This window comes from Haplochromis burtoni, unplaced genomic scaffold, assembly GCF_018398535.1.
Source record: "Haplochromis burtoni strain Fernald_Lab_line unplaced genomic scaffold, NCSU_Asbu1 Contig_290, whole genome shotgun sequence".
Classification (NCBI taxonomy): domain Eukaryota; kingdom Metazoa; phylum Chordata; class Actinopteri; order Cichliformes; family Cichlidae; genus Haplochromis; species Haplochromis burtoni.
The window spans coordinates 78,716-102,906 of NW_024582651.1; the positions used below are offsets into that span (position 1 = coordinate 78,716).

At 40.2% G+C, this 24,191-nt stretch overlaps 1 protein-coding gene across 2 annotated transcripts in view; it reads left to right on the forward strand.

Moving 5' to 3' along the window:
- The window catches only part of gcgra (glucagon receptor a), a 46,980-nt gene extending 33,630 nt beyond the window's left edge, over positions 1-13,350 (forward strand). For both annotated transcript variants that reach the window (XM_005940286.2, XM_005940287.2), the window contains exons 3-14: positions 397-493; positions 3,562-3,669; positions 3,820-3,920; positions 4,069-4,163; positions 4,277-4,466; positions 7,633-7,792; positions 7,952-8,012; positions 8,512-8,581; positions 10,766-10,854; positions 10,955-11,099; positions 12,450-12,491; positions 12,590-13,350. In XM_005940286.2, coding sequence (XP_005940348.1) covers positions 397-493; positions 3,562-3,669; positions 3,820-3,920; positions 4,069-4,163; positions 4,277-4,466; positions 7,633-7,792; positions 7,952-8,012; positions 8,512-8,581; positions 10,766-10,854; positions 10,955-11,099; positions 12,450-12,491; positions 12,590-12,955 — 1,524 coding nt within the window. In that variant the 3' untranslated portion in view covers positions 12,956-13,350. The remainder of the gene's footprint in view (positions 1-396; positions 494-3,561; positions 3,670-3,819; positions 3,921-4,068; positions 4,164-4,276; positions 4,467-7,632; positions 7,793-7,951; positions 8,013-8,511; positions 8,582-10,765; positions 10,855-10,954; positions 11,100-12,449; positions 12,492-12,589) is intronic.
- The last annotated feature ends 10,841 nt before the right edge of the window (positions 13,351-24,191 follow it).

Genomic DNA, 24,191 nt, shown 5'->3' on the forward strand with positions numbered 1-24,191 from the left:
TATCTATCTATCTATCTATCTATCTATCTATCTATCTATCTATCTATCTATCTATCTATCTATCTATCTATCTATCTATCTATCTCAGTTAAGACTTGTCTTAGAGAGTTACAGAAACCTAAACACTCTGTACAGTAGCGTAAGTACAGTATTATCGTGTGACAAGGTCTTATTTTGATTGATTAAATCCCCAGTATGACAACCAGTTGTTTACAGCTACCGTATATATAAAGTGAACTGAAACAAATGAACGTCAGCTGGCCAGTTGCTTTGCACGAGGTTCATGTTCTCAGTATTCTTCATGTCTATCTGGTTGAAATGTATCCGTAAGTCTCCAGGAAAACAGACCTTCCAGATATTTTTTCTTTAATTGTGTTGCTGTTATTGTCTCCTTAGGTTTCTGCTGTTGTTTCCCTGCAAAAGGTGACGGAGCGCTGGGAATTGTACAGGAAAGAGTGTGAACGCAACAACAGCCAAGATCCACCAAGCACCGGTGAGCTAAACACTGTGTTAGACTTGTAATTTAATTTTAACTTTAGGCCCTTTCACACTGCAATTAAAATCCAACCTGCACCATTTACCAAAAGTTTCTAAGTGTTACTCATTCATTGGAGATATCATCCAGTTTTATATGGCGTTATTTTTGTGCCACTATTCTGAGTGCACGTAAAAAAAATTTAACAGGCATTTCCAAAAACGTTAGAGCACTTTTGCAAATATGTGATGTCTTGATAAATCGAGCAGATATTTGAAGTTCACACAGCACCATTCTAGCATGAAAATATCTTAAAAGTTTATTTTGTGACCCAGAAAGAGCAATATTTCAAACTCCGCCACTCTGTGTTCCTCCGCCACTGCCTCATTTGAGTTTTGGACGAAATGGATTCTGGGATATTGCATTTCGTCATTTTGAGCTGATTGGAGACCAAAACAGCCAATCAGATTTTGTTGCATCCAAGTCTGTGATTGGCTGGTTTTGTGGCACAAATATAATGGTGTACAGAAAGCGTTGAACACGCACGGGCAGAAATGTTGAGAGTACAAGCAACACATTGCAAGCGAGCGCAAACGCAAAAACTGAGGGAGAGAGGATGCTATTGTGTGTGTGTATAGATAATCAATAACACTGAAATACATTTTTTGCACGCAGCAATGAATTTTGTTCATTGAAATGTAGCTTTTCTTCGCTCAAAATAAACTTCTCCTCAAAATGCAACACTTGCACCTGCAATTTTTTTTTAAAGTACCCTCAGATTTCTTTTACGTGCGCTCAGAATAGTGGCACAAAAATAACGCCATAATATTTCACTCTGACCAAGTGACAACAGCATAATATATCACAGTATACTAAAATCTGTCTGGTCTCAGATTTGGAGGTGCTGAACCTCATTCCCGCTGCTTCACACTTGGTTGCGAACCGTTCCAGTGTGAGCTGGAGGCCATCACCCGATGAAGCCAACAGAACCACACGGTCGAATGCCTTCTCCAAGTCCACAAAACACATGTAGACTGGTTGGGCAAACTCCCATGCACCCTCAAGTATCCTTGAGAGGATAAAGAGCTGGTCCAGTGTTCCGCGACCAGGACAAAAACCGCATTGTTCCTCCTGTATCTGAGGTTTGACTATCGGACGAACTCTCCTTTCCAGCACCCTGGCATAGACTTTCCCAGGGAGGCTGAGGAGTGTGATCCCCCTGTAGTTGGAACACACCCTCCGGTCCCCCTTCTTAAAAATGGGGACCACCACCCCGGTCTGCCAGTCCAGGGGTACTGCCCCAGATCTCCACGCAACGTTGTAGAGGCCTGTCAACCAGGACAGCCTTAGAATGTCCAGAGCCTTCAGAAACTCGGGGCGGACCTCATCCACATCAGGGGTTCTGCCACCAAGGAGTTGTTTAACTACCTCAGTGACCTCGCCCCCAGAAATTGGTGGGTCAACCCGCTCATCCCCAGACTCTGCTTCCTCATCGGAAGACGTGTCAGTGGGATTAAGGAGGTCCTTGAAGTATTCCTTCCACCGCCCGACAATTTTCTCAGTCGAAGTCAGCAGCGCTCCACCAGAACTATACACAGTGCAGGTAGAGCACCGCTTTCCCCTCCTGAGACGCCTGACGGTTTGCCAGAATCTCTTCGAGGCAGTCCGAAAGTCTTTTTCCATGGCCTCTCCGAACTCCTCCCACATCCGAGTTTTTGCCACTGCCCGAGTCGCATTCCGCTTGGCTTGTCAGTACCTGTCAGCTGCCTCCGAAGTCCCACAGGCTAACCAAGCCCGATAGGACTCCTTCTTCAGCCTGGTGGCTCCCTTCACCTCTGGTATCCACCATTTGTTTAGGGGTTACCACCACGACAGGCACCAACCACCTTGCGGCCACAGCTCAATGCAGCAGCTTCAGCAATGGAGATGCTGAACATGGTCCATTCGGACAATGTCCCCAGTCTCCCTCTAAAATGCTGGTGAAGCTCTGCCGGAGGTGTGCGTTGAAGATCTCACGGACTGGGGCCTCTGCTAGGCGTCCCATATGATCTTTCTCTTAGTATTTAGGCATGAACACAACGCCAACAGCCCAAGCCAAAGATGAAACCAGCACAAAGACACTTTAAAGCAATTGTAATGAAGGAAAAGGAGAAGGAATAGGGAGGTCCTTTTCCATCAGGCTAAATGAAATAAATATAAAGGGGCCGTGGTAGCTAAGGAGTATGAAACTCAAGAGCAACTACTTCAGTAAACACATTAGCTAGATGGTAACTATAATAGTTTGCTCTTTAGAATTCAAAGCAGACATTTTAGAGTTGAGTTGGGCTATGACAGTGAACCAACAGAAAGGTATTATAACCTTTTAATGCAAAACTATTAATTATAACCACTTCAGCAAAATATGCAACATTTCGGAGCAATGTAAATGCGACAGTAAGAGATATTTGTATGATTTGCAAACACATTGTTGAGAAAAGCCTTTTAATGTTGCAGAACAGGTAACAGCTTGCTCACCAGTCCATGAGGCGGCAGCGATTTCCTCTCCAGTCATACATTTACTACACCATGCTCACTTTCTGCTCATGCTTAGTAAAAAGCAGCTCCCATCTGCAAAATGTTTAACTACACGCTAAACGCTACCCTTCAGTCGCATTAAAGACCGTTATCATGTTTTATGCTCGCTGGTTAGTGCAGCAGATTGCTCCAACTTTCAGAAAGGCTGCTTCCCACACTGCATGCAAAATCACACCACTTTGCAGCACTTACATACCTTTCCTGTCACCCTCCATTAGCGTAAGAGCAGCTTAGCCTATACATCACTTCACGAACACCCATCTCTCCGTATAGTTAATGTTGTTTTGGTCCTCTGTTCTGAAACACGATTGAAGACGTGATATACTGTAAGGACTCTGAAGTCAAGCTAAATTGCCCTGATGTTTACATAATAGCTACTAGCAGCAATCATTCCAAATATATAATATATAATTAATTTTTACTGCATTCTGCAAGATTTAGAATCACAGGGTTAGTCTGTGGTTTCTCAGCATATATATTATGATGTTATGGTTTTTTTTGTTTAATCACAGACCTGGTGTGCAACAGGACTTTTAACAATTATGCCTGTTGGCCCGATGGACTCCCTAACACTACTGTTGTTGTGCCATGCCCGTGGTATTTGCCATGGCACCGTAAAGGTAAGAGATGTGTGAGTTTTTGGCCATACACAATATTTCAGACATGCTCATGCCAGGTCACTTAAAATGCCCTGCAGAGAAGGACAGCTGCCTATGACTGGACTTCTCAGTAAATCGCAGAGGTCTGTTTCTGTGTGTGTGTGCGTGTAGTTCAGCATGGCGTGGTGTATCAGGAATGTGATGTGAATGGCCAGTGGGTGACTACATATAATACCAGCGAGTGTGATTCTCATGAACAAGCACCACATCTGGTAAGAATAGTCTTTTTTTATTCTATTTGATCTGAAAGCATTAGATATAGCTGAGAGAAGCTAAAGAATAAAGAGATTTTGTCTAATTTTACTATAAATAAAAAATAAAAATGAAAAAGATTTAACAAACGTGTGCTCTGATCTGCAGCAGTACTATGTCCATATTCGGATCATGTACACGGTGGGCTATTCCTTATCCCTGGTGGCTTTAGTGTTGGCTCTTGGCATCCTCATATTCTTTAGGTAATAATCATTTACACCTTAAATCATTTCAAGCACATTTTAAGAGAGGAAAACCAGATGATTGATACACCAACAGATTACCTCTTGGATGATTGTTGCTTCTCCTTCATCAGGAAACTCCACTGCATGAGGAATAACATCCACATGAATCTTTTTGCCTCTTTCATCCTGCGAGCTTTGTCTGTCCTCATCAAAGATGCTCTGTTCGAAACCAGCCACATAGCACAGGGCCTGAACAGAGACGAGGAGCAGGGATTCCCCCCTGCATCTATAGCTCCAATAGAGCTGCTGGTCAACAACGAGGTCAGTTTTGCTCTTCATATTTAACAGTGATCACCAAAGACTTAACACAGGTGGAAATGAGACAAATGTTTTCTTATTTGTGATCTTTCTATTATTTTTTTTTGATTAGCTGATAAAATAAAAGTGCAAAACAGTTCTGGATCTAGGTTCTGATCGTTATAGTATGTTCACAATGTGTCATAAAGGTAAACGTTGAGCTCTATAAGAACAACAATCCTGATTCTGTTTAAAGGATTCATATATGCGCTCATTAGACAATTTGTTTAGTACTTACTAGTACCACTGCCTAAGTTTCCTGTTCTTAACTGACAGAAGTGGTACCCAGTGTGGCCCATCTGCTTCTGGTTTCGGCATGTCATACATTCAGAGATGCTCTTCTGTCTGGCTTGGTTGTAATGAGTGGTTATTTAAGTAACAGTTGCTTTCCTACACTGAAAAAAAGACCATGTTGGATTTACTTGATTCAATAGTGGACATTGGTTGCACACAAATGTTTTGCTTTGGCAGAAACTTAAACAACTGAGTTAAATCAACACAACTTTTTCATATTCAGTAAACCTGTGCATTTTGTGTTCATAAAACGCGATTGAAACATGTTCAGATGAAGTATGTTGAGCTCTTGGAATATTTTAATCCTTCACAATTTTGTCATTTTATTTCAACACTATTCAATAACTTTTACCCCAATACTACTTGGTCACTTAAATACTACTTGCTGTCTTCATATTACATAATGTTCAACAAAGTCTAGATCCTGGTTACCATAAAAATTGAATGGGTCTTAACAAATACCATCCTTCTACCTTTATCCTGGTTGCAGGAGGGCTGGGAAATAACCCTGAAGTTATAGGTTACAAGGCAGGGTACACCCTGGACAGCTGACCAGTCTATCACATAGAAACAAACAAGCATTTACACTTACATTCACAGGTAATTTAGAATCACCAGTTAACCCTAACTCTAATAAATGCATGACTTTTAACTGTGGGAGGAAACCAGAATACCCAGAGAGAAACCTGCAAACTAGCCAGAATGTGGATTTGAACACAGGACCTTCTTACAGTGAAGCAACAGCACTAACCACCATGCCAACAATCTAGGAAATGTAGGAAAGCTATGATTTCTTGTATTTGATGCAGAATTTTTTTGTTTTTGTAATAATACACAATAAATAGCAATAGCATGCACGTGGTGAGTGTGCAGTTGTCTGCCTCTTATAACTCCAGTGATTTTCCTGCAGTTTGAAATCTTGTGCGATCTTGTGAATTTCATGAGTTCAGCAACTAACCACTCTTACTAGATTGTATCATGTAATGTCAACAAGAACAAATTAAGTTGTTGAATTTCGTACAGATCCTTCATGATTTAATTACGTTCATAGAAACATGAAATTACTGTGTTCAAATTACAAATTAGACTTTTTTAATGTAACAACCACCCAATTTACTTTTTTTGGTATACTAAAAAAAGTAGAGGTGGCGGCTCGACTTGACTGAGATGGATGCCTTCCTGAAACCACGATCTAAAGAGCGCGAGTCTGAAACCCGTGCAGTGATATATTACCGGTATTGACTTACTTCACTTGAACATGATATGAACAATTTAATCTAGCCTCTTCATATCATGTAGTTTCTACACTATGTAGTTACACTTAACTTTAAAGCATGAGGCAATTGTGTTAAATACACGCAAGATGCTTACGTAAATCCAAGAGCTGGCCAAACCCTTTTTTTCAGTGTATCAGCTTTCTGACTGAAAAAGCAGACTCAGTGTGATCAGATGAGATGAGATATTTGAGCCATCTTATGACATTCAGAGGTGGACCTGCTTTTGTATTTTGGATCATTGTCCTGCTTGAGAACCCAAGTGCACTTCAGCTTGAGGTCACGAACAGATGGCCAGACATTCTGCTTCGGGATGTTTTGATAGACATCAGAATTCATGGTTCCATTTACTACAGCAAGTCCTTCAGGTCGTGAGGCAGCAAAACAGCCCCAGACCATCACACTACCACCACCATATTTTACTGTTGGTATTCTGAAATGCAGTGTTTATGTCTGCCGTTACTTTTACGGCAGACATAATGGGACTGAAACCTTTCAAAAAGTTTAGCTTTCTCTCTTGGGTATCATCCAGACGTTTTGTTTTTTTTGGCAAATATAAGATGAACCTTTGTGTTCTTTTTGATGTGGTTTTCTCCTTGAACTCTCCCTTCGGTGCCATTTTCCCCCAGTCTCCTTCCTATGGCTGAATCATGAACTCTGAACTTAACTGAGACATGTGAAGCCTGTGGTTCTTTAATGTTGTTCTGGGTTATTTTGTGATCTCCTGGATGAGTCATCAATGTGCTTTTGGAGCCGGTCATTCCTGGGAAGGTTAACCACTGTTCCAAGTTTTCCCCATGTGTAAATAATGACTCTCACAGTGATTCACTGGAGTCCTGGAGCCTTGGAAATGGCTCTGAACCCTTTCCAGGCTGATAGATGTTAGTGACTTTGTTTCTCAGGTGTTTCTTTAGATTGTAGCATGATGCGTTGCTTTTGGGGATCTTTTAACCTGTTTCACTTTGTCAGACAGGTTCTATGTAAGTGATTTCCTGATTCAGCAGGTCTGCCAGTAATCATGTCTGAGCCTGTTTAGTGAAACTGAACTCAGCTTCCCAAAAAATGAGATTAATCACAGTTAATTCATGATGTAACAAGAGGGTCAATTACTTTTTCACACAGGACCAGTGCCAATTTTCTTCCTTAATCAATAAAATCTTTATTTAAAAACTGCATTTTGCATTTGCTTATTTCTGTCTAATATCCACATTATATTTAATTGCTTTTAATCTCAAAACAGTTACAGCTAAAAAGGCTTTAATTGATTACTTATGTTAGTCAAGCAAGTGAGGAGTCTCACCAACACAACAAAGATGAGAGACTGCATACATGACCAAAATAAAATACAGTAGTTTACTGCGGAAGAGATACATATATAAAACGAGGATCATGTGCGCTGGGTTGTCACCCAGCTGAAATTGGCTGAAATTGGGTTTAAAGTTGCTGCTGTTGTAAAATCTTACCTCTGTGGGCACAGAGCCTGAATCTCACATCGGCTAAATAATGTGTCAGGGGACTCTTCTCGGCAGTGTAAAATATGTGATATTAAACTTTTCTTGCAGACAATGGTCAGCTGTCGCATTGCCATGGTTATGATGCAGTATAGTATCATGGCTAACAGCTACTGGTTGCTGGTGGAAGGCATCTACCTCCACAACCTCCTGGTCATCACTGTGTTTACGGAGAGGAACTACTTCAAAATTTACCAGTGCATCGGTTGGGGTGAGCTGGCCTGAATCTGTGAAGTCATAAGTCAGGGGATGCAAGTCAGTTATGTGTTATACGATACTTTTTGAATTGAGCCAAATGAAGTAAGAGCATACAAATTATCAAGTGCTAATTGGCTGTTTTGCATTTAGACATCTCTTGTTTTTTTCACAGGTACCCCATTAATATTCCTCGTGCCATGGGTGGCGATTAAATACCTGTATGAAAATCAGGAGTAAGTTTCCCTCTCTTTCCCTCTTCCCTGTTCTCCAGGTTGTTTAACAAGGGTGGAAACCTGCCAACGAGTTTAAATTTTAGCTTGTAACATTTATATCAGGACACCATGTCAAAAAAAAGTCAGGAGATTGTCTTTCTCCAAAAATCTTGATGCTTGCGGTTAATTTAACACACAATTTACTACATGAAGGATTGGCTGCAATTCAACTTTTCACACATGTTTTATCTCCTGCTGGATGCCAGTCTGGTTTAACAGCTGTGTTTGCACATTCTTAATATTTCATGTTAGCTTTCGGCAGGACGCCAAATATTCTGGAGTAAGGAGTAAATGAAGTGCTTTTAAGGTCACACTGCGCTCTTATGTAAAGTCTTAAAAGCCTTAACAACATGTTTTACAGTGTGAGCCGTGTCCACAAGCGTTCTAGTAAAATAGAGGAAATATGTCAGGTGGTCTCTCACTGATATTTCATTCAGTGCTTTTCTTTCATTCTTTTCAGTTGCTGGGAGCAAAATATAAACATGAAATACTGGTGGATCATACGCGCTCCGATACTGGCAGCTGTTATGGTAATTTTGTCGTCGTCCTCCTCCTCGTTATGTGTCTTCGCATCTTGTTATGCCATGTCCTTTTTTTAACATTTCAATTATTTCTGCATGTAAACGTTAATGGGAAAAAAGCAGCTTCGCCTTAAAGTGGTATATGACTGTGAATCACCGGTGCACCGTTAAATATTAAACACACCTCTTTTATTCATGTTGTGTTAAAGGTAAGATGTGCTTCACCCAGAACTTCTGTGAAGCCTGTCAGGACTCAAAGATTTGTGGATTAAATCAAATTAATATTTGCATTGTGACCAGCTCTGCATACTCTCTTCATCCTGTCACCAGGACTTTTATTAGACATGTGTTCTGCAAAGGTCACTTCTAAGCGTTTACACAAGTCCAATTTGTCATGGCTCTTAAGTGAGGCCAGACATCCTGGCACTTTCCATGCATTTATCGTCCAGCTAAGTGACCTGTATCCCACAGGAATTCCTGTGTTTGAGTTGCTGTTGGAATGGGAGGGCTGGTCCCAATTTCACTGTTTCCCTCTTTATCTTGGTCCCACCATTCTCAAGCTGCACGACACAGTAGAAAACTACACTGTAGTATTCACATTAATTGTGTGTGTGTAGTGTGTGCATGTTAGACTGCTCCAGGTGTTACAGATATTTTGACAATTACAGCAATTTCATTCAAGTCTGTGCAAACATAGAACTACAGATATGCATATGTAGATAAATATGTAGGTGGTTTAATACGCAGTGTGCTGACAGATTTAGCCAGCCTATAGTTAGCTTAGCATCTGTTATATACACTCGCCGGCCACTTTGATACATCATCGTGGCATAAACTTTGTACTTCAAACTGAGCATCAGAATGAAAAAGACAAGTGATTTAAGTGACGCTGAATGCACCACGTTGTCGGTACCGTGCAGGCTGGTCCGAGTATTTCACCTACAATCATCTCTATGGTTTACAGCAGCGGTCCCCAACCCCCTGTTCACGGACCGGTATCGGTCCGTGAGTCGTTTCTAATACGATTCAGCATCGTTTGAGGCTCGGGTGTGAAATGTATGGTTTTATGGGGTTTTAGTGTTATTTTGTTATCGTTTTTATCGTTAACTCGGTTTTCCTGGGTCTTTTCACGTGTGTTATGAATAAATCTTCTTTTTTCGGTACCGGTACTAGTTTTATTTTGTTGTATTTATCCGCGACACCTTAAAGGCCGGTCCGTGAAAATATTGTCGGGCATAAACTGGTCCGTGGCGCAAAAAAGGTTGGGGACCGCTGGTTTACAGAGCGATCAAAAAAATAGATATATATTTTCAGTTTGGACCCCTTACTACCAAATGATCATCATTTAAATACCACAACCTGCCTGAGCATTGTTGTCAACTATGCTTATCCCTTTATCACCACACTGTACCCATCACCTGATGGCTGCTTCCAGCAGGATAACTTGGCATGTGGAGGAATAGGAGATTTACATCATGGATGTGCAACTAACATGGACCAAAATCTCGGAGGAATCTTTTCAGGGCTGTGTTGAATCTATGCCATGATGAATTAAAACACTTCTATATTGGCTCTAAAGTGATATTAGTAAGATGTACCTAATGAAATGGCCAGTAAGTGCATATTAATATTGATTAACAATTTATCATGGCTATGGTTAAGCTCCTTTTTTAAATATTACAAGTTACCGCATGGTTTAAATGTTGAATAACTGTGCAGCGTTACACAGTTCCGTTCACCATTAAATTCTCATGCCAGTACATACTGGGCTGCTGATATAACAATCCATGACAGAAATCAAATGCACGCATTAGGTCCAAGCACCACAAATTACCCATGACAAATTATTTTAAAATATTAAAGGTCACATCATAAGTGATTTCATCAGGAGAACACCTACTGTTGTCTGAAATGCCAGCTATTATGAAAGGGTTTCCCAATGTGCTTGAAAACACTTTTTTGCACAGCTATTGGGACTAATGCAGATAGTTATGCTTTTATCTGCTGATCCTTTGTGATATTTGTAACTCGGATTTCTTCCATTTCTCTCATTAATCACAATTTTTCTGGGCCTGTATGCATCTGGAAGATCCATCTCCACTGTACTGGAGAAAGATGAGCTTTATGACGGCATCTTTTGCATAATATAAGTAAACTATTTCCAGTAACACCGTCTTTCTCTGTCTCTTACAGATCAACTTCCTTATCTTCATCCATATCATCAAAATTCTCGTGTCAAAGCTCCGAGCACACCAAATGAGATACACAGACTATAAGTTTCGGTGAGTGTGAATATGATGTTGTTTTTCTCTTGATTTGCGTTTTTTTCTCTCTACTTAGTCTTTGCTTTCTCTCCTTTGTCTCTCCTTTCCTCCGTCCCAGGTTGGCTAAGTCAACGCTAACTTTGATCCCGCTGCTCGGGATCCATAATGTGGTCTTTATCTTCGCAACAGATGAGTCCACCAGTGGCAGCATCGGCTTGCGTCTCACCAGGCTCTTCTCTGACCTCTTCTTCTCCTCCTTCCAGGTTGGACTTTAACAACAAATGACTGTCAGTCATGAACTTTGAAACATGTTTATTTTTTCACAACACTATTTCTAGTATGATTCAGCATCATTAATCACCTTAAGGAGAGTGGTGTGCCTCAGGACAGTGAATTAGGCCATCTCTGGTTTCAATGAATGTTATTGTTAAAGCTTTATGTGGTGTAATAATTCACCTCAGCTGTCCTTGCATAAGTACAGAACAGGAAAAGAAGGTACACACCTCAAACCATCAAAAACGGTTACGGTTTGTCTGAGATGCACACAATACAGCCTTCATGCTACAGCTGTGCCAAGAATGGATGCCAAGGCGTAATGGTCCAGAAAGGCAAAGTCCACATATGGAGGCACTTAGGGTGGCAGTTGCTGGTAGGTTTTCAAGGCAGGAGGTCATGATTCACATCCAGTTTTTCTCTGATTTGTTTAGGTATCAGTTACTGCTTGATACCAAAAAGGTGAGGTTTAGGGGAGAGAATTGTGATTTGGGCTTAAATATAGCCCTCAACGCTTTCCATGGAAAACTACTTGGTAATACATGGTACTCAGTGCCTATGAACTGGCAATTTGTCCGGGTTGTTTCACCTCTCACCCTGTGACAGCTCGTGAACTCACACAAAACTCACGCAAACTGATTTATTGATGGAAACTAGTTAATTTAATTTTGTGCTTGCCAAGTAGTCCTGATCAAGGGTGAATGGGTGTTATCAATATCAAGTGTTTGTGTGGAGAGATGTGACAAAAGGGTTAAAACAGCAATTTTAAGGTTTGTTTTTTGTAAGTTAACAAATGTTAGCTTAACAAGATTAAATGTCCGAACTGTAACAGCATCTCAATCACAGTTAGAAATATGTTGTGGGCTACTAAAAAATAATAAAACTAATAATAATCTTGCATAATTGTCTCTCTCTGCTTCTGTGAGTTTTCCATCTCTGAGACAGTCGTGATGTGCTGTAATATTTGTGTGTCAGAAGAGATTAAATTAATGCACTATGAGCACTGCTAAATGACTTTGTCACACAGTGACATAATTAGAGTGACCTTTAGGCACTGGAAACAGATATGACAGATGACCAACAGACAGAGCAAAAGAGAATTTCAAAGTCAAAAGATGGCAAACATAGCTGTGAGGCTTACATCTTAAGACAGATGTTACTCAAAGGCACTTGTGGTTTATTTTAAAGAAGCAAACTTGCAGTTTCTGCCTGGATTGTGGTGCATATATTAGAAGACATTCAGTTTCATGTTTTCATAGCTGCAGAGTAGCATGTAAGTGAATATTGTGGGTGAAAATGGCTAGTAGACAGAATGAAATCAGTATTGTTTGTCTTCACAGGGTCTCCTGGTGGCAATCTTGTACTGCTTTGTCAACAAAGAAGTGAGTCATCTCGATTGCACAACAAATACACCATCTTCACCATCTTCAGATGTTCGAAGCTTTGTAGTGTCTACTTTATGTCTCTGCTGTCTCCCCAGGTGCAGTCTGAGATCCTGAAGAAGTGGAAGCGCTGGAAGCTAGGGAGGAACATTGAGGAGGAGTACCGCCACACCTATAGCAATACCCCAAACACAAAAACAACCAGTCTCTTAAACCACGCCCCTCGAATGCCTCACCTCCCAGACATCGCCAAAACCACCGCCCCAGTCTGTAGCCCTGAGGAGAGGCACATGCTCGTCGCTAGCAACCAAAATGGCATGGTCCACAGTACGGAGGAAGAGAAGTGTGCCTCACTGCTGCACGAGGGGACCATCAGTAACTATATCCTGGTAGAGGACATCAGCATTACTGACAAGCTGCAGTGTTACGAAGTGCAGAAAGAGAACGTGGAGAGCCACCTGTGAAAGCTACTGGGACTACTTAAAAAAGGAAGTTGGATGGCTTTGGGCTCTCATCGTGCTCTGACAGACTGACCTGCTCAGCTGTAAAGAGTCAAGTTAATGGTGTCACTTTTCAGGTCGGCCCTCAGAGATCTGCGTCACTGGAGAGCTGTCGCCACAGTCTGAGAGGAGGATCAGGAAGGGCATCCACGCTGACATTTCGAATGTGCTGCGAGTCTCGTGAACGGATTAGTTTAGATGTTTTTTAGCACAGAATAATAAGCTGCTGCATGCTGAACAATTTTTGCAACAGCATCCCGAGGCAGATAAGCCACGGAAGATCGTAATGACATACCAAACATGAAACCTGAAGTAACAAAAAAATAAATAAATAAACCCCAACGGTAAAGGTCACAGGGTCCTTGCTTGAGCCTCTGCTTTAACTTATCCTATCTATCAAATTTCTGGTACTAAAGTTTAAATACAAAGAGAGCATTGAACTGAATACACACAAAAAAGACTACAAAATATACAAAATAACATGTAGGTAGGAACAGATGGGAAACCTTTTTTCACACACACACACACACACACACACACACACACACACACACACACACACCCATATATATAGATTTTTTTTTTGTCAGTTTTTTCACACTTATATATAATATATATATATTATATATATATATATATATAATTATATAATATATATGCTTTGCTCTAATATCTGTAAATGTTTTCCTGTCTATGTGATTTAGATGAAAATGTGCAGAAAAAAAAGAAAAATTCTGTTGACTATACCTCAAACAATATGGTGACCACAGTGTTGTTCAAGTGACCTCATTCAGGGCTCATGGGAAACTGGCAGCTGCTGTCCCCAGGTCCTTCTCGTCTTGCGTGTGGACATTAAAGGAGGTCAAGCGATGGTATAGGATCAATTATAAATAAGCTAAAATCATCATCACTTGACTTTCTTATGTCTTTTAGATTAAAATACATCTTTTTTATATTAGTTGAATACTGCTGATTGCTATTGTTGCAGCTGTTTAAACTTGCCGTGTATGTTTTAAGGTGATAGTCGAATTCCTTTGCCACTACACGCATTTCCTTTTCTACCTTCTGCCATCAAGATGTTGTCTAAATGACATGCCTCGCCCCTGAATCCAGGGTGGTTATCCAATCAAGGATAAAAATACACAGACCTTTACGGCCTGTAAAGGTGTGACTCCAGCATCGTTCCTAAATATGGCGCGTCACCTCTGGCGCGAGGATGGTCTTGGGACTTCATGCATGAAGACTGCGTAAATTTTGCAAGCTTAACTTGAGAGTTGTGTGAATAATCACTCTACGGTGCCATCGTGTCAGACGAAAACGTCTTTGCTAATAACTGCTAGTGACTGGATTCGCCAAGTAACCATACCAACAGAGTATGGTATGCGTACCATGTCTGCAGTGGCTGTGAACACTTTTGAACAAAACTCTGCACCACAAAAGCTGAACAAGCATGCTTTGGAGTGGCAAACAAAGCTAATCAGACAGTGGTACATTTGTGTCTGATAGCATTTATTTTCAAAGAAGGGAAGCAACCTGCAGAGCAGAAATGAATATCTGAATTGCTGAAACCTTTTGCCAGAACTAACTGAACTTGACTTTATATGTATCTATTTGCACAATGTTAATTTATAATTGGTAGATACTATGTCTCTCTATATATGTGTTTATACAGGTGATTTTATTTGATTGCAGTCCATATTTCCCACGCATGTCTTTGAGTGGGTAGTGTGTATTTTCAGGGTATGAATGTGTGTAGTTTCAGTATTCCAGATTTGTGGATGTAAGATGAATAATGGGCTGCCGGCAGAGGTTTGATAGAAACCAGTGCAAGTGGCTTGACATAGAGCACAGAGGTCAGAGGTTAGTATGAGTCAGTCTCCCTCTAGCATATACAGTAAAGCACCACAGGACATTCCCAAACACCATGCCTGTATAAGGCAAGAAGTAGACACAGCTCTCTGTTTTATTATGGAAACTACTCTCATTGTGATTCCTCAGTGCCATTTTGTAGCCCACAGCGGCAACGTGTTTCTCATTCAGATCAAGACTCTGTGCATTAACACTTCAGTCAGTTCCTTCTGTTGAGGTGGGAAAAAATTGCAGGCTGAAGTTATTTTTCATCAACATCTGCTGAGGATAGTAATAGAGCAGGTAGACAGCCACATTTTTGCTGGGAAGTACATCGATCGTGGTCCTGCCACAAGTATCTTTGCAGTGTTTTTTTTAGATCTTTTTTTCATTGTTTTGTAGACATTTCACAAAGTAATAAAGGAATGTTGTACACGTCAAAGAAAATAGGATTCAGTAGAGCTATATCCTAATTTAGCTTCAAGCTACTACATGTATTTTAAGCTGTGACCATAACCATGTTTGCATTTAAAGTTAGGAGCTTGGGTCACTCCCTTTCCTGGACCAAAGTGGTTCTGTCTGAATGTATTCTTTAAAAGGCTCAACTGAGTATGTTTCTTTTTCTCTTCTCTTAAAGGTGGTTATGTAAAGTTTACGTGGTGTGAAGTATATAAACCGACTGCATCCAGGTGTATACATTTCATGATATGTTGTGTCCGCTTTGTGCAAATGGTAAAAGAATAAATAACAGTGTATTCGAAAGTTGATTTTAACTTGCAGTGGCTTTTGTATTGGTGAATATTCATGATGTTACAATAAAAAGGAAGGAACTGTGTGCAGATAAACTCTTTTGGCTTGATGGAGACATCTGTTGCTTTGGCTATCTGGCTGGCCAGGCAGCGTTTTTGGCTGAATGACATGCTGTCTTGTGAAAGAGGTGAGTATTGATTCTACCCTCGAGGTCAAGTGTTGTTTACCATGGCACATTGTTCCTATTATGGAACAACAACAGACATTGTATTGTTACACTTACAGTACTCTGTTTCATCTCACCAAGACCCTCTCTTTTTCAGTAAATTGCATGACGCAGGCTGGAAAAAAGGGGGCTGTAACTTGTAACAAATGTCCTGAACCCTCACAAAACATCAAGGATGTTATTAAAAGGTTACATTATGATCGTGAAATGGTTGTAACTCCCAGTTTCCTGTATGATTTTAGTAGAATGTTCCATTTTGGTTATTATATGGGCGGAAAGAGTGCATTTATTTCCTTGAGAACAACAGAGAAGCAAAAACATAATGTCACTAAAGGCACTATAAATGTTATCTCAATCCAGTGTGGACACACAGGAGGGATGTTTTATATTACTGCTGCCCTAAAGATTTTCAGACTGTTCTGAATTTCTCCTAAATGTCTGCCAAATAATAAATAATAAATATAATTAATATAAATAATAAACGTCTACATATTAACCATCTGGGAACGTTTTGGGAATGTTACAAGGTGATGTTATTGAAATGTTTTCTAAAAACTCTGAGAACGTGAAGTTTCTACCAGAAAGAGTGTAAGTAAGTTTTCTTATTTATTGGATTGGACACCGCATTGTGAGAACAACTTTTATAGTGTTACCCGGCACCGATTGTGGTTACTAGTAGCCAAGTTGCACTTTGTATTATAGAAAAAGAGTAATTTTCTTAACTGCAGTAATAACACAAGAACCAACACCTGGAAGTAAATTATGATTTCCAGTCAGCATGAAGGGAGTAACACTTTTACTCAAACCTACTCTGTGAAGTCTAAGGAGTTTGGAAAGAAAAGCTTCTGGGCTTCTTTAAGTTTCCTTGAAGATGTTTCACCTCTTATCCGAGAAGCTGCTTCAGTTCTAAGAGCGATTGGTGGACAGTCCCAGATTTTAAGCCATATGGGATTGTCCCCAAGAGGTTCATTGACCCCCTTTGATTCTCTACCCAATCACACAAGCCAAGGTGTGGAAATGGGTGTGGGTCACAATCAGCCAAGGTGAACCAACTCTGAAACCTAGCCCCATCCTATCATGTGATTTACTGAGGTCAAATGGCCCAGGATGTGAGTGGGTGTTAAGGCATCTGGGAGGGGATCTCAAAACTGGATTATAGATGGCTTCTGTTAAAAGATGGTCGTTCACAGTGGACATGACTTCTTTCACTCCTCTTTCAAACCATCTTTCTTCTCTGTCCAAAATGTGAACATTGGCATCCTCGAAAGAGTGACCTTTGTCCTTTAGATGCAGATTGACAGCCGAGTCTTGTCCCGTGGAAGTGGCTCTTCTACGTTGTGCCATGTGTTTATGAAGTGGCTGTTTGGTCTCGCCAATGTAGAGGTCTGAGTAAAATCACTTCTGTGACGTGATTTTGACACCATCAAGCCAAGCACTTTGGCAATAGTGGGAAGCAAACAGGAAAAAACCTCCAGCAGAAAATTAACTAATTATACAAATTAACTAATTAAAACATCCAATTATCAACTAATCAGCATTTGATTTATGCACAGCATCATCCAAACTGAGGAAGGTGTACTTAAGATTTTGGAGGTACCACAATAGCATAAATTTCTTACAATGACAACATTGTGTTCTGTTAAAATTTGAGCTTACTTCATATTAAATATTAAATGCCGTGGCTGGCCAAATAGGATTAAGTGGAAAGGGGATGTAATTCTGAAGATATTGCACATACTAATCTAATAAAAAATTTTTTTACAATATTATGGTAAAACCCTCAGTTATATGGTTGAGTGTAAAATAAATAGTAAGTATAAAATTATAGTAATTAAAAAAGTCTCGTTGTCACACTTTTCTAAATGACTAATGGAGTCATTGGGTCCAATTGAACAATTGAAACTGCAATTGAAACAGTTTAAAGTCAGGTCAGCCGTATCATAATTAGGGATGGGTACCGGTATCAATGATACCGGTTCTGACATAAATGGTAGTAACCAGACTGAAAAGTAGTGTCACGGTTCTGAGTCTGTGGACTCAGTGTTTTTCTGTTTGTATTAGTTATCTTTGATTTCATGATGTGTTTTGATTCTCTTGGGTTTGATTTCTGTCACTGTATCCCCTAGTTTAGTCCACGTCTGTTCAGTTTCCTGTTTTACTTTGAAAGTTTGTGTACTGTGTCAATATGTTGAGTTTTGCCTCCCCTTGTCTTGTCATGTCTGATGAGTCCCAGCTGTGCTCTCCTCCTGTTTCACATTCCCTAATCACCTCAGTATGTATTTAAGCCCTGTGTTTTTCCCTGCCAGTTGTTGTGTGTGTATCCATGGGTGTCTCCCTTCAGCGTCTCCTGTCTAGTTAGTTTAAGTTGTTGTTTATGTATCGCCCAAGGGTGACTCTCCAGCAAATAAAGTCGTCGTTTAAGTTAATGTTTTGTCTCCGAGTCCTACACGTGGGTCCAGCCACTGACAGCCATACAACTCATCGTGACAAGTAGCGCACATTTCGGTGCTTTTTTCCCCCTGAGATGTCATACACTTTGGATTCTAGCCAATCATTTTATCTTTCCAAGGATAGTAGGTGGGCCCAGGTACGTTCTTTTAGAGCAGAGCTACAGATTAAAAATGACCAAGGTGAAGCGGTCAAAGTCTGGCTGTACTTCACAGCAAAAGAAGTAAATTCAGCAGCCTGCAACAAGTGCTTTAAGGTGATACTGCGCAAAGGAGGTAACACCTGTGTAGCAGAAATGATGACGGATGATGATGGCAGCAGCAGCCGTTCTTCTCTGGGTGAGTAGCTTAATGTTGTTCATGTGTAAATTACGTTGAGTAGGCTAACCACATTATTAAATTAATGCATGTAAGGTGAACTGGCAAACACCGTCGTAGTTACATGTGGCTGTCTTCTTGTTTGATGGCAGATACTCCCTTCACCCTGGCCAAAAAGGCTAAAATGGCTAAAAATTGCAAAACAGTTAAACATGAGAGGTTTTTGGACAAAGTTTATGTTTGTTCCATTGTTTAAGCATGGCTTCCAGCCAAGAGTGATACCATATATACCCTATAGCTGCAGAAAAGGCTAACATTGTTATCGTTTTACAAAAAAACAGCTAAACACGAGAGGTTTTTGGACAAAGTTTGTGTTCTCCATTCTTTAAGCACCGGTTCGAGCACCGTTTAAGCACAGTTTCAAAAGTACCGGTTTGGCACCGGTATCAAATAAAACCTAAACGATACCCATCCCTAGTTACAAATGTTTTTGAAGGATGTTGTGTTCGGATGACCACACTATGACACTGTTGGGTGAGTGTGGCCAACTTTAAATGACTGGTAACACACAACAGAGGCTTACAAAATGTAGGCAGAAGATCTAACATGAAGAGTCCAACTGCCGCTGTCTCTGCAGAGGACCTTTTTTGGTTGCTTCATCAGCAATTTGTGATAAATGTAATACAGTTAACACTGAAAGAACAAACAGAAGAGAAACAGAACAAAACAATACAAAATCTTCGGTAGCGTTAGCATATTTCTTTAAACATTTAGGGTATGTTTATGTAAACAGCCAATTGTATATTAAGATGCATAATATACTTGCTAACCTAAAAGACAAAAACACTTAATCTTATTTAAACAACATTTTTTGTGGGTATCAGATAATGGGATGATGTGAAAAGAGCATCTTCTGGGCTCTGTGCACATGGAGCAAATATAGCGAGGGTGGGTCAGCAGTTGTCGTGTTTGCGTTTTGTCCCTGAGGCCTGGGAACTGGGCTTGTGTCCTGATGTGGACAAACAGATTATGTGTGATTGGACAATAAAGCACACTCAGCTCACTGACAGACGTCTCGTGCACTCATTGCTTCCCAGGATCGTCACTGTGCCACAGCTGCAGAGGCAACAGGTGCATTTGAAGGTGTGCATTTGTGAATGAATATTTCATATTTACATATCTTACCAAGCAACCATGTGTGAAAATAGGGCATGCAAATTAGCAAGCAAACTGGGCTTTGGGTCTCAGGAAATAAATGGTTAAGGAATATTTTGAGCCTTATCAGATAAAAGTGCTGAATTGTTTATATCTCCATATTAGATAATATCAGTCAGTCTTCTTAATGGCTAAATGAATAATAACCTTGAGTCAAGACTCTATAGTGAAAGTGCATGTCTAAAAGCAGGATGTATTCCTAGTTCAGACCAGCATGACCAGTAAGAATTATAAAATGTAAAAGGTAACAATCTATAGTTAAATATGAAATGGTCTTTAGCAGAAGGACAACAGAATGTCCAATATCAGACTGTTAAAATGGAAATTAAGACTGCTCATATGAAATGAGTATGAATAGCACGTTATTAGGTACACATTGCTTTCAGAACTGCCTTAAATTTCCATGGCAAAAGTTGCTGGAAACAGCTGAACATCCATGAAATAAATCTCCATCACATCCCAAATGTTCTTTATTGGATTGAGGTTCAATGTGTTGTGGATTCAGAGACCCTCTTCTGAGTATCTCAGCAGAAACACTCAGAAGAGAGACTCATATTCATTCACTTAAATCACCTTTTTTCTCCATTTGTATGCTTTGAACTTTAGCAGGTCAAAGCTTGATCATGTCTACATGCCTAAATGCACCACGTTGTTGCCATGTGATCGGCTGATTAGATATTCATGTTCACCAGCAGCCGGACAGATGTACCTAACCGAGTGAGTGTATATCAATCTCTGACTTTCTTTTCTCTCTCTCTCAGCATGCTCTTGCATGTCTTTTATGCAAGAAGAAAGAAGTAAAGATTTGCAATGAACACCACAAAATCTGTCAACTAACTTAATTAAGTTAAAACACAAACTACAGTTGAGATTTAACTAGGCTTTTCTGACTAAGTAGCTACTGATCACTGCAAACTCTATAGTAATTATTACAGCACATTTTATTGCTGTACTCTTAACACACCAACGCACCCATACTGGCTGAGCAAGTACATGAAATTGCAGCGTCACAATAGTATTGAAGATTAAAAAATTTTCTTAAAAAAAAAAAAAAAACTTGCTCTGATTCATAGTCTGCGCCTTGTAGATTTGACTTCATTTTAAAGCATATATATATATAAAGTAAAACAACAATAAAAGTAACAGTTTCACCAACCAAAAAAGCATCAAACTCCTCATTAAGCCACACTGTACAGTCATTGGCTTGAACACTAATATTTATTATCATAATACTGTTCGCAAACAAAAGTGTCATCATTTATTCACCCACTGATTTTAATCAAACTTTTACTCACCCACATCAAGAGCAGGAGTGAGTGATAATTTTCAGTAACTACATTCTGCAAATGTTTGTCACATCGTTTAGATCCCAGGATATGAATAAGTGGCACACATCTGATGCAGAATCCTAGTGGATCCATGAAAAAACATTTTCCTCATGTTTCAAGGCTGGCAAGCTGCTCAGCCAAATTGGCATCATTTACTCAGTTTCATAGGACGCAGGAGTGAGGAGAGAGACCGGATTCATTGGTTTGATTAATGCATGAGCATCATCACTCAGGTTGTTAGTGCTCATTAGCTGTGTTTGAGAGGTTGCGTTATCGTCTCTCTCAAGCAGAGCAGCATCCCATGGGTACACATGATTTGGGAAGCAACCCGTTCATGTAATATGAAGATGACTCTCTCAGCTTACGCACACACACACACTGGCACCTCACACATGGCCTCATCTTGGAGATATCCCTCACCAGCGCCTGATGATCTGTCAACACCCCTACAACCCCCTTAAATTAAATAAATGTGTAATCAGATTGTAGCCACCAAACACACACTAGCCTCAATAAATCCAATATCTGAGACAGTGTGGTGGTTTACAGCAGAAGCTCTGAAACAGAGTGACATGGCTTTGGGTAAATTTACTGGCCTGGATGGAAGTCTAATAACTACAAGCTTCTGTCAAATGGAAAAAAGAGTAATGCTGCTAGAAGCTATGATGCGGAAGATTAACCAAAAAAGCATACAGTGTGCCGTGTCTGTTTGCAGTTTTTATGCCATCCTCTGTCTATGTTAAGTAATATGCATATTTCCAACAGACTAAATGAGCCCTCAAAGCTGGAATCAATCAGCTGCACAACAGTCCAGATAACAAAAAGTTCTTTCCTAATTTAAGATGTCAGGTGAGCTTAATAGTGGGAGACACTTTGTTCTTCAGCTCGTCTAGTTTTTCATAATTTCCAGAGGAGATTAGAATAGAAAAAGACTCCCGGAGTACTTATAGTAATTTGCTCAAATCAGGATGTAACAGCTAAATTAATAGCCTCAAATAAAGCCTGCATTGACAGGAAAACAGTTTTATGAGCCATAAATGGTTCCTTCAATTACTTTCATCCTGCCTTTATAAAAGACACTAATTCACTTTAATATAGTTTGAAATCCACATCAAATTGACTTTTTTTTTAACCTGCGAGTGATAAATAAGTTGATAACTTTGAATAACAGCTTGTTATTATCACGCATGCAGATGTTACAGCAGAGGTTTCTGTTTTTTCAGACACGTGGATTGATTAAAACTGATGGACTGCATACTAAGGGGGAACAATACTGAGATGCAGAACCAGAGGGTTCATTTCTATTAGCCCAAGAAGCTTTGGATAAAACATCTCCTTTTGGCAGGGGCCGACCTGTATCGCTGAGTGGAAACAATGGTATTAGACAAACACCCTAAGCCTTTTTTCTGACCACTGTAAAGACAATGTGGAAGACGTGTGCAGACAGCTGGAAAATCTTGAATTGCCTAAGAATAGAATGTGTTGCTTTTACTTGCTGCTCAAAAGTTTGTCCACAATTCAAACTGACAACTGGAAGGGCAAGCAGGGAGCGCCAACCGCCGTCAGTGCCCTATCTTTCAACATTGGCGTGAAAAATAATAATAATAAACAAAAAGATTACTTGAAACTATTCGTGATTTGGATCAGCACCAAAATTCAGTGCATTCATCATTTGCCCATCCTCCTTCTCCTCAGAAAGTTTTATTTTTAAAAAAAAGTAAGCCTGGTAATTTTTTACATAATCCTGCTGACAAGGAAAACACAACCTACTCGCTGGAAGTAATGAAGCTTCCTGAAGCTGCAAGGGAATACTGACAGTGGTACACAGTCACTTTACATAGCTCTGCTCCAAATGAATTTGTTCTAGTTTCCTAGTCATTCCACTTCACGTCCCCTGTGTTTTATCTGAGTCAAAGCTGAAGCTCAGTCAGCAACGAGGAGACAGATTTGAGTCTGTAAGGTGAGGTCAGGAAGTAAGTTGGCACGAGGGTCATAAAAGGAGAATGTTTTGTGGTGATTTCACTCTACACCTAAATCAAATGATTTTTTCTCAAGCAATCAGCCTTGGGTCTTAATTATTAATATTACTATTATTATTATTTTTAGGTATTCTTGCTATTTTTGTGTGTTTCATTTGAGCATAGAGAAATCCATAAAACACTAGTAAAGAGGAACAAACATGGCCCAGTCTTTCATCACATTCCAATAACAGGGATTTCGGGCATTTAGTGTTGCATGCTTAAATTTGAATTACAAAACCTGCTGCAAGGACATTGGTAATTATGGTGTGTGGCAAACCGAAACCACACTAATGCTGTTGTATTTCATGCTTTTACTGGGAGATGACAGCAATCATTACAGCCTGGGCAACTGAACAGAGTTTCCTAGAGAGGCATGTAATGCCTCACCTCAGGGAAAGCCAGTGCAACTGCTGTACCTCACTAGCAGTTCAGTGTTTTTCATAAATGGTGTTCACCTCCCTTCAAGCTCTAATTAACACTTTACTTTTAAAAATATCACACTCTCTTAGGGCACATCTCCCCTGACACAAGAAGCTCTTAATAATAATGACACTTAGCTGAGTTCCTGTAATATGGCATGCAGTCATGTTTGTGTGACGGTGATGACTAAGCAGCATGTCCCTGGCTCAAATCGATTGTTCTGACTTCTGAAATCAATAAGCTTTGCAGCCAGAAGCAGACAGCTTGACATCGATGTGACCTTCTTAATGGGGGTCTCTGACTGAACTATATGCTTTTTATTCTGACCGTCAACTAAAGGACGAGGCGTAACGTCCTGCTCAAGGGTTCATGACCACTTTGATGGCCGTATTAAAAAGTTAGCAAGGGCATGTCACTTTAGTCTGGCCTCGTGAGACTGCTGAGTGAGGTTCTACATCAGCAGCACACTCCTCTGCTACCTGCTGCCGCTCTACATTGAAGAAACAGGTCCAGTGAACTGAAGCTGCCAAGAGATTAAAGCTGTTTTTCCAACTCTCTGCACATTCTTGTGCTCAGCAGCCTGTTGAGTGAACACTGATGCACAATGTAACCCCCCCCAACCCCCCC